Source organism: Lepisosteus oculatus, chromosome 27, assembly GCF_040954835.1.
Source record: "Lepisosteus oculatus isolate fLepOcu1 chromosome 27, fLepOcu1.hap2, whole genome shotgun sequence".
NCBI classification, from domain to species: Eukaryota; Metazoa; Chordata; class Actinopteri; order Semionotiformes; family Lepisosteidae; genus Lepisosteus; species Lepisosteus oculatus.
In genome coordinates, this window is record NC_090722.1 from 11,120,191 (window position 1) to 11,130,397 (window position 10,207).

The 10,207-nt window shown below is 52.5% G+C and overlaps 1 protein-coding gene across 1 annotated transcript; it reads left to right on the forward strand.

Moving 5' to 3' along the window:
- Positions 1 to 2,049: 2,049 nt before the first annotated feature.
- On the forward strand, positions 2,050 to 9,767 carry LOC107075381 (uncharacterized). The gene is made up of 4 exons (XM_015336386.2): positions 2,050 to 2,381; positions 5,928 to 6,326; positions 6,947 to 7,282; positions 9,300 to 9,767. The coding sequence occupies exons 1-4, from the start codon at positions 2,339 to 2,341 to the stop codon at positions 9,434 to 9,436; spliced, it is 915 nt and encodes a 304-aa protein (XP_015191872.2). The 5' UTR covers positions 2,050 to 2,338; the 3' UTR covers positions 9,437 to 9,767.
- Positions 9,768 to 10,207: the final 440 nt, after the last annotated feature.

Here is a 10,207-nt window from a genome sequence, read left to right on the forward strand (position 1 = left end):
AGGTCATCTGATTACACTGAAGTTTAAGAGAGATCGTAAGCAGATTCTCTGTTTTACCCCCTGCTGAGATCACAGTCGCTGATGGCAGGAGTTTTGTTGCTGTTGTTTTGTACAAAATCTCAAAATCTGATACTTTGGTCTGTAGCCTGTTGAAGTTTGGGTTCAGTGAAATCGGCCATGTTGCCCACAGAGAAACAGGGTCGTTGTTATTTTAATTCCAGAGCAGCTCTTAATTAGTTGAATCCAGTTATTGTTTCCCATTCTTTTCCACGTTAACAGTGACCTTTAACCCCTAACTAAAACAATGAGGCCTTGATGAAACTGAGTTTATTCCAAAACCAACAAAAACAGCCCCAGTCTGCCAACAATGCTCGTATTCTTTCCTAAAGTATGTAAACAGTTTCACTTCCCACTTAGGAAGGGTTCCTTGTGATTTAACTCTCGGATCTGCCTGCCTCCTCCGGATTCTCCATCGCTGCCTGTATAATTGCCACCCCCCCGGCAGAGCACATGGTCTCCAACACTGCCCCCTGCTGGACACAAAACAGAACCTTGGAAAAACCCTTTGGCAATTTGTAACCCTCCTCCTCTTCCCCATCTGAGAAAGCTCATTTGTGAAATGGAGAGGAGCGGTGGGGTCTCTTTAACCCCCCGCAAAGAGAAGGAAAGAATTCCACAAGGGGGAGGTTGCAGGTTCGAGGCCGCCTGGCAGGACTGAGGGGCCCCAGGGGAGTATGGGGCTCCCTGTGATGGGCTAGTGTCCCATTCTCTGGTGAGCCTTGAGGGTGCAGTAACTGCTTTTCCTTCCTGAAAATCATTCTTAAGGACACTTCTACAGTTGCAGTTTATTTTTCCTCATTCGCAACACCGCAACAATCGCAGGATGAGTCACAAGAGCCGGTTCATGGTTAGAGTGTCAGAAAATTCCACTATGAGAGTAATGAAAAAGAAAGGAATTTTCCTGGAGTCTCTCTGATTAATCCCCGAAGGACTTCAGAACACAACTGAAACATTTTAGCCCAGTTATACCTCCAGTGCTACATTCTATGATTTAATGACTCCATTCCTCCATATTCTATCTGCTTTATCCAATACAGGGTCATGAGGGATACTGGAGCCTATTCCAGCAAGCAACAGGCAGGGTACACCCTGGACAGGACGCCAGTCCATCACAGCGCACAGAGACACACACACTCACACCAGGGCCAGTTGGACTTTGGACTGTGGGAGGAAACTGGAGCACCTGGGGGAAACCTACATGAACACACAGACTCCACACAGATAGAGCCCCCAGTCCGGGATCAAACCTGGGACCTGAAATGGAAATCTAATAAGTAAATTGATTCTTAAAATGTAGAGAGCTTTGCAAAAAATACATTGGTGCTTTTAGAAAATATATTTCAAGGATGTAACTGCTGTGCTACAGTACGTGCAGAATTTTAGAAAACAGTGCGTCAACAAAGTACACTGTTTAGGTTACTTTAGAAGACAATGTACCAAAACTATATATGCTGTCTGGGTCGTTAGAATTAGCCGAAAGTAACTGATAAGCTTTGAATAACAAATCTAATGGTGCTTCTTCTCTCGCTCTATGATGTAATCTGTTTTGTCTTAGGGAAAGGGGAAGTTTTAGAAGGGACAAAGTGCTGAGCTTTCTCTTACAGCGCAACGTCTTATAAAAACCCTGTACTGCCTGTAACAAATTGAGTCTCTGGTGCACAGGGCTCCCAATATTGCAATACTGAAATAAAGACCTTACTCAGGTGAGAGCTCTCTCTTGTGGCTTCCTTGACAGTTATATTTCCTTGACAGCCCCAGTGCTGTAAAGCAGCAAGTCTGACCTCTGTGTCCCAAGACCAAATGACTTGTAATAGAAAATCATTTGAGCTCTTATTCTGGCATAACCTATCAGTAGGTTTCAAGCAGCCTGTTTTAAAATGACTCCCAGCTTGAGCTCAGTGGCCCCTGTGGTCTGTGATCTCCTGCTTGCGTGAGGGTGAGGACACAAGCAGAGCCACAGGTCTCAGTGCAGGCATGACGGCTCTCGCTGTGCTGCACATTTCCTGGCATCTCGCTCAGATCAATCTCATCAGCTGACTGTTCTCTTATCTCCTCCACCGTTCACATTCTCTTTGCAAAATGTAAAAAAACAAACGCACAGCTTTCTTTCAACTGCACGGGCAGGCCCCGACACTCAAGAGGAAATCGGATCTGGGGTTTTGAAAAACCACGACAGGAAACATTAGTGCTGATGAAGGTCGGGGCTCAGCTCCTCGTTAAATACAGCCAGTCCTGAGAGAACCCTGAATTACAGAACAGGAATCAAGGAGCAACTAAAATGTCCCGGGCTGTCCTGCTGAACCTGCTACTTTTATTTCCAGGTAAGAGAGCTGCGAGGCTCCGAGGAGGGAGCTGAGCTCACACGACGAAGCGATTGGTGTCTGGCGGTTTGGTGGGGGGAGCCGTCAAGCGATGATTCATGTGTATCTTACATGTCTTTATATATAACGTATAACTCTGTCCAGGGACGAGTGGCAGAGACCAGAATAAGGAAACAGTTCCAGACAGCTGTGGAGAACACAGAGGCCGACGAGAGGGAGCAGCAGTGTGGGACCATGGGTAGGGTTCTGGCTGGAGGGTTGCGGGTTCAGATCCTAAAGAGTAACGCAGAGAGAGAGAGGCGAAGCAAATCAATGATAAAGAAAGAAGAGACCTGATTTATAGCGAAGCAGGGGAAAAACAGATCATGAACACATCTCTTAATTCATTCATCCTAAAATACTGATTATTAGAATTTGGTCATCACAGTTAGGGCTTTCTGGCAAAACTGTGAGTTTATACAAGACTTTCCAGACCAATTCATACTGAGCACATAAGAGTGGTTACAAACTAGTCCAGCTCGTTTGGAAGTTACTAACAGATCCCTGGAGCTCATCGAGATCGTCCTTGAAAGAAGCCAGGGTATCAGCTCCAACAATATGGGTAGATGGTTTGCTCCATGCTCCCACAACCCTTTGTGTAAAGCAGACTCGGTTCTCAAGCTTGGGAAAGAGGAGATTAGAGGAGTTATTCCTCAAGAATTGCAGAAGTGGGCGAAGGTGAATCTGCAGGATGAAGTCAGGATGCAAGAGAACTGAAAGCTGTCAGTTCACAGGGCTCTTGTAAGAATCCGAGGCAGAAACCAATGCCTACAAGTTGAGAAAAGGATAAAAAGAAAGCTTGTCTTTACTCGTAAGCAAATTGGCACAAATTCCAAGTAACCGAAGGGCTGTGCGTGGTTAAAGGGCACATGTAATGTGAAAACAACCCACGTTCTTGCTAACGCGCTGATGTTTCACCCTGAAATGTGTTTACTCCCACATCACTGCAGGTGGGAGAAGGATGGTTCCCAATTCGAGTTCCCCCGGCTCCTTTGCCAAGGATAGGCTGAGATCCCACTGCCAGCAGGAGCAGCTGCCAGAGGAAAACCGGCTCATGGCAGCTGCCTGCTGAATCACAGTCCTGTGACTGGGTGCGCTTTGGAAAGAAAGGGCACCAGTAGCACAGTTGCTTAATCCAGTCTCAGACTGTTGTCTTTCAGGTCAGGTACGGTGCACTCATTTGCGTTCAGAAACGCGGCGTTCTGAGACAGTTTCTTGAGCGCTGCTCTCCCGTACATGTCCCGGCAGAAATTAACATGTCGTTAGAGACTTAGAAGCTACAATGAAATTCCAAACAAACTACGGCAAGACGGATTTCTGATGGGATTTCAGAAAAAGGGTCATGATTCAGGTGGAAGGGAATGAATCTCTTTATTCTAAAAAGGCCGTCCCCTTAACAATCCTTTCAAAGGAGTGGATGCCAAGGGCACTGCTGAAAGCCAGCGGTGCAAAAATACCAAGTGCTGCTGGCACAGTGGTTAGCCCTGCTGCCCTCTCAGCATTTGACCTGGGTTCGATTCCTGGCCAATGCACCGACAAACGTTAAGGGTTCCAGGAGTTTAAACCCGATATCCTGGCTTCTCCCAAAAAAAAGTCTGGGTGACATCCTGGGATCTATTAACTACTAACCACTGCCTTGTTCGTAGCTGTTCTTCAGAGAACTTTTATCTAACGAGTTATTTAATGTGTAAAAAAAGTGAGTTTTGAGGCTGCGGCAGGATTGTCGTCACGGGTGCCGGGACAGACCGAGGGACAGGTGCGGGGGGGACAGGGGGCAGGATGGCCTGTTGCTGTCCTGAAAGTCCTGTACTGTTTCTGCCGGGCCGATGCGATCGAATCGCCACGCCTTGTGACTGTTGTGAGCAGCTCCTTCAGACGGCTGCCGGCCCCACAAAGCCCAGACTGCTGAAAACGTTTTTAAACAAGTGAATGAATCTTACAAAGCCTGAGCCCTGTGGCCCTTTATTACAGTGATTTCAGCGCAGACCTGTCCAGAGCTCTTTGTGCACCAGAGTCCAGCTGCTCGTCTGTGCTGCTCAAGCAGACAAGCGAATGTGAAGTTCTGGAGTCTCGCTCACATGCAGAAAGAGCAGATAAAAACAAATACCGATGGCTTTTCATGTGGTGCTGAACACTCCGGTCTTTGGTGTTTAAAGCTTTACAATGAACACCTGACATTTCAGAATACCGATCTGTTTCGATTAGATTACTTGTGTTTTATTGCGAAAAAGGAGTTTGCTACCAAATATAGAAGGAGGGCCCACATGTTTTTATAAGAATTTGATTTAAAAAATGCAAACTAGTCACAATAAAGATGACTTCCGTTTATAACTGGCACACTGCTTGATTAAATTATCAGATTATTTCACAACACCCACACCAGCACGATATGTATGGCACTTTAGCTGACTAGATGTGTGGAGATAAAGTATCTCTGATTCTGACACTTTTTCTCTGAGTGTCCGGGAACTGGCGGCTACTATAAGATTTGAATCTGGAGTTTACACGCAGTACAGATCCAATTAATCAGATTGATTAATTAGGACAGCAGCTACAGATTAGAACCTTCCTGTGCAAAGCAGGTTTTCGGCTTTCAGGCAAGAAGCCAAATTATGGAACCGAGGCTGAACCACAGATTCTCAGGCACCAGGACAAATGTACAGTATAAATAACCACAATGAGTGAAAACCAATAATTAGAGTCTGGAATTTTATTCAAAGTCAACATTATCGCCAAACCAGCCCTGTGGGTTGTTAAGAATTTTTTGTGGTGCTTCTGAAGGGAGATACAAAAAGGCAGAGATTCAAAGAAGAGTATGAAAAAGCATATGTAGCTCAGGGTAGGTGCCCCTGGGGAACCACTCTGTTCTGGATCAGGTACATCTTTCTGAGGGAAGGAGCTCAGACAGGGGGCCTCCTGGTGGAACAAGACCGGACCTGAGAACGATCTCGCTGGAGAAACAGCAATAAATCTGCCCAGACCGCGCCTGCCTGATCGGGGCGCCAGACACAGAACAGCTTCTTTCACAACGAACCCGCTGTTACTGCTCGACCCGAACGGCCCCGTGTCGGCTCTGCCGACTCGACCCACAGGGTCTGAATCCCTTCCCAGTTCTTAAAAGTTCAATGAAGTGACGGCAAGCGGCCTTATCTCCCTCTCCCATCACTCCCCGTCTCTGGTGCGTCCACGGCGATCGGAGACAGACTGGAGTCCAGATGTTTGCCTGTTTTGCTGACCACTGAAGTCCGCAGCTCCCAGACCGGGACGTGGAGCGACTGCCCCCCTGGTCACATGACCACTGAAGCCCATCCCAGCGCAGCAGGACGAGCCTGGAGAGAGGGGGGGATACTCCTCCGGGGAAATGACTGGAAGGGAACTCCAATCTCCTTGAATGCAGGAAAAGGCCAAAGCCTAGTGGTATTCCCGTTTGCTCCAGGTTTCCTCATTTAGTTTTCCCCAAATGTGGTTGGACAGTGCTCTTACCGCCTCCTCCCTCTTCCCGGACAGCTCCTGCTCTCGGCAAGGTCTGGATCAACCAGTCTCCCGGCAGGACCTGCCATCGCGCCGGGGGCTCGGTGACCTTCCACTGCAGCATCCTGTCCGACGGCGAGAAGCTGGAGGACTGCGCGCCCTACTGGTACGTCCCGGGGCCGGCGGGATCGGCGGGGCCCGCGGAGCTCCAGGACGTGACCGGCGCGGAGCAGTTCCGAACCCGGATCAGCGTGCAGGAGGACATGGCCACCTACTCCTTCCTGACCCTCGCCGGGCTGCAGGAGCAGGACAACAACACCTTCTACTGCTCCCTCAAGTGCAGGATCAACGGCAAATTCGAATCGCGGACAGGACCGGGCAGCGTGCTGGGAGTGACCGGAGCACCCACTCAGGAATGCCACGGCGAGCAGGGAGGTGGGTGCCCCCTGCCCTTGTGCCCCCAGATCATGGGGAGGAGGGGCTGTGCCGACCTCCGGCGAGAGCCACGCTCCAGAGGGTTTGATCACAGGCTGCCGACCTGCTGCACTCCTCCACCCCAGCTCCCCGCGTGTTCAGGCTGCTCCTGAACACGTCCCCCCTGCTCCCTTTCCAGCTGCATGGCGCCTGTTTGGCCGTTGAAGGTGTCTCACTGCTGCGGCCGCTGTGTCCGATAGCGCCTGGCCCTTGTGCAGAGCCAGCCAGGTGTGGGACTCCCACTGCCTGGGGGGAGGACAGGAAAGGGGGGTTAAGGGGGAGCTCTGAGGCCAGACGGCACAGCCCAGACTGGAGTTTAGCCAGGGCGCCGCTCTGACACGCCCTGCGATCTTATACATCCAGTCAGAACCTGGGGTTAAAATCTCATCTGAATGACGACACCTCCTACAGCCCCTCTCACAGCCTAGGTGTTGCCTGGTCCAGAGGGGAGAGCGCCCCCTGCTGGTCCACCGACACATCGCAGCAGCCTGGCTGTCCTCAGAGCTCCCCCATCCCCGTGCAGGCGGGCGACGCTCCTCCGCTCCGAGAACACTGACCGCTGTCCCTGTCCTTCCCGTCAGAGCCCTTCCCAGGAGAGCTGAGGGTGGAGCAGTGGGCGTCACCGCGGCCCCACTGCGCCGGCGGCTCGGTCATGCTGCACTGCCAGATCTCGTCCCGCCGCCGCCGGCTGAAGGAGTGCCGCGCCTCCTGGCTCGGCCCCGACCCGGACACGGCGCCGGCGGCGAACGGGACGGGGGCGGGGGGGACCTACAGCTGGCTGCTCCTCACCCGCCTCCGGGCCAACGACAGCGGCGGCTTCCTGTGCAGCGTGAGCTGCAGGGTCGAAGGGCGGCGCTGGACCGTGACCGGGCCCGGCAGCCTCCTCAACGTCACGCCCTGCGGCAGCTGGCAGCAAGGCAGGTGCTCTCGAACCCGCGGCCACGGAGCTCGCCCCCCCCCAGAACCCGAATCTCGGGATCCGCCATTCCGAAGCGCCGCCCGTCTTCCGATTCCGATGTGGCGTGAGCCGGGGGGGCCAGCAGGGGGCGTGTGTGCACCAGCAGACGGCCCAGGCAGTTCAGACAGGGAGGTGCAGGGGCGTTCCGGCTCCGTGTCTGCGATCCGGCACTCGGGCCAAACCACAGAGCCACGCCCTTGGCCTGATTCACGCTGAAGGAATCGGGCAGTTTCTCCTCGCGGGACGGAGCTGACGAGACACTGGGTTGAAGAACGCAGGAACTGCAGGACCCCGGGTTTCAGGCTCACCTGCTCACCGCCGGGCAGAGGCCTGAAGCACAGGAGTCCGCAGTCACAACACATGTTCATCACGTGCTCTGAGCTGCCACTGCTATAGGGACAGCCGGCCCAGGCGTTAACAGAGCTCAGGCGAGGAGTCTCAGAGAGCCGGGGTAAACCGCCCCGGTCACCATACTGGGCCATAGGGATGGGAGTTCTGCTCCAGAGGGAACAGCGCTAGTATGTCTCCAGTCTGCAGGTTTATCAAGATCTTATTCAAGTTCCTCTGCTGCTTCCACAGCACCTGCTGATCCTCCTAACTGGGTACACTGGTAGGTTAGACTGGGCCCTGGTGTGAGTGTGTGAGACGCGTGTCCCACACTCATACAGATCAGCGATAGGAATTCGAAACAGCAGCACCCCTAGTCCAGACCCCTGAGGTACTCCCCTAACACAGCTTCTGCTAGGCTACTACAACATGGCTGCAGAAGACTCAGCAAAAATTGCTTCTCCTAAAAAAGAGTAACAGAAAAGAGCAGAATGTTTAAAAGGCATCTGCATAGCGTGTGTGCTGACGTGGATTATACACTCCGAAAACTGCAGTGCCTATGGCAAACTCTCGCTGTGTCAGTAATTACTGAACATAAACAACCTGCAAAACCCAACCAACAGGAACTGAATATTAGTCACTTCTTACCTAAATACTAATATAGCAAATTCCACAGCTCCACCACATTTTAAAGACTCTTATAAACTTATTTTAATGACTATTAATAACCTACCTGAACTACTTCACTTTAATGACTATGTTTATAATCGCACAAAACAGAGCAACACTAACTTTTTCACCTACAATCTGTGAAGAAAAAAAAGCACCATGTCCCAGTTCAGCCATGGACGTTCGGTGCTGCAACCAAAACTCAACATTTCCGCGTCTTGAAGTCCGAGTCCATGTGAACTGCACAGCCACTAGCGTCGAGAGCCTGGGTCTGGCGCCCTCTGCTGGCGGCTCGCTGGCACGCAACTTGATTTTGGGGGATTTCAGGGAAAATCTATTTTTGAAAAACGGGGTAAGTTATTAAATGCGAAACAGCAGCGCCAACACCCCTCGAGACAGAGTTTCTGGTTCTGTGGGCCCACAGGTCGAGCCCCGAACTGACTTCACGACACGACTCATCCGAACTGTTAGACTGCGCTCAGCTCCGGCTCACACGGAGGTTTGCCTTTTGTCAACTGCATTTCATAAAGTAGAACAAAACATCTGTGTACAGAACACAACTTCAGGCCCGCGGTCTTCCAGCGCCAGGCTGGGGACCCCTGTGCCCGAACTCGCACACAGGAGCGCGTTAAAGCCGGTCTCGGCGCCGCAGGCTGGGCTTTAGCGATGCAAGGGGCGGTAACGCCCAGCAGGTGGCAGCTTGCCATATGTGATCAACTTTCCAGCTGGGCACATAACTTCATCCAGAAATAGCGCTGCAGTGCAGCCGTGCGAGTATTAGCGACACAATCCCACTGAATGCACAGCCGAAACATCCACGTGAACACGACTTCGCTGCAAAGTCCAGCTGTTCTCCGGTAACATTCTGACGTGGCATCAACGCCCCCGCGTGGTGTCTTCTTCCCGGGTGTTTTTGACGCAGGGCCGGCCCTCGCCGCGCAGGCGCAATGACCTTCTCCCCCCTCTCTCGCTCGCGCCAGGTTGCGGCCCCCCCGTGCTGTGGCGCGTGTACTCGCTCTTCGCCGTGAACGGGCTGGTGCTGTGCGCGGCCGCCGCCATGTGCGCCGCCCTGCTGCGGAGGAGGCTGGGCAGCCGGCGCCGCTGGGAGGTGATGTAAGCCCCGCCCCGCCCCGCCCGGAGATGAAGGCGGGTGGGCGTGGACGAGAGGAGCCCCGCCCTCCGTGGCGTCATGGGAACTTCCGGCCGAGGCGCAGGCTGACTGACCGCTCGCGGGTGAACGTCTGGCCGCACTGATGCACTACAGTCCTGTGCCGTCTGGACGTGTCTACATGCTACGGACTGCACCCCGCTGATTCAGCCCATTAACCCTTCCCCTCCCGCTCACGGACACCAGTATCCGGTTACTTCGTTGGCCGTCCTGCTTCCCCCGGCCTCATCATTTGCAACCTTTATCTTAATTTTTTGAATGAAGTTTTTTTTTGTAATAAGGTGCCTCGCGTGTTGTTTCGTTTGTCTCACATCTGCCTTTTTACTCATATCGGTGTCGGCGACGATCCGCGCCTACAGGCCTCTTTCCAGCAGCCAGCAGCCTTTCCTATGGCCAGCAGCTATATCACCCTGCAACTCCCAACTGGCAACCCACTGAAGCTCAGCAGGTGGGAGCCTGGTCAGTACCTGGATGGGAGACCTCCTGGGAAACACTAAGGTTGCTGCTGGAAGAGGTGTTAGTGGGGCCAGCAGGGGGCGCTCACCCTGTGGTCCATGTGGGTCCTAATGCCCCAGTGTAGTGACAGGGACACTATACTGTAAACAGGTGCCGTCCTTCGGATGAGACGTAAAACCGAGGTCCTGACTCTCTGTGGTCATTAAAAATCCCAGGGTGTTTCTCGTAAAGAGTAGGGGTGTAACCCCGGCGTCCTGACCAAAT

Excerpts from the sequence above, each read along its gene's own strand:
- LOC107075381 (XM_015336386.2), top strand. The coding sequence starts at position 2,339 with ATGTCCCGGGCTGTCCTGCTGAACCTGCTACTTTTATTTCCAG. Across the intron at positions 6,327-6,946 it reads ATGCCACGGCGAGCAGGGAG|AGCCCTTCCCAGGAGAGCTG; the intron begins GTGGGTGCCCCC and ends CCTTCCCGTCAG. Across the intron at positions 7,283-9,299 it reads CTGCGGCAGCTGGCAGCAAG|GTTGCGGCCCCCCCGTGCTG; the intron begins GCAGGTGCTCTC and ends CGCTCGCGCCAG.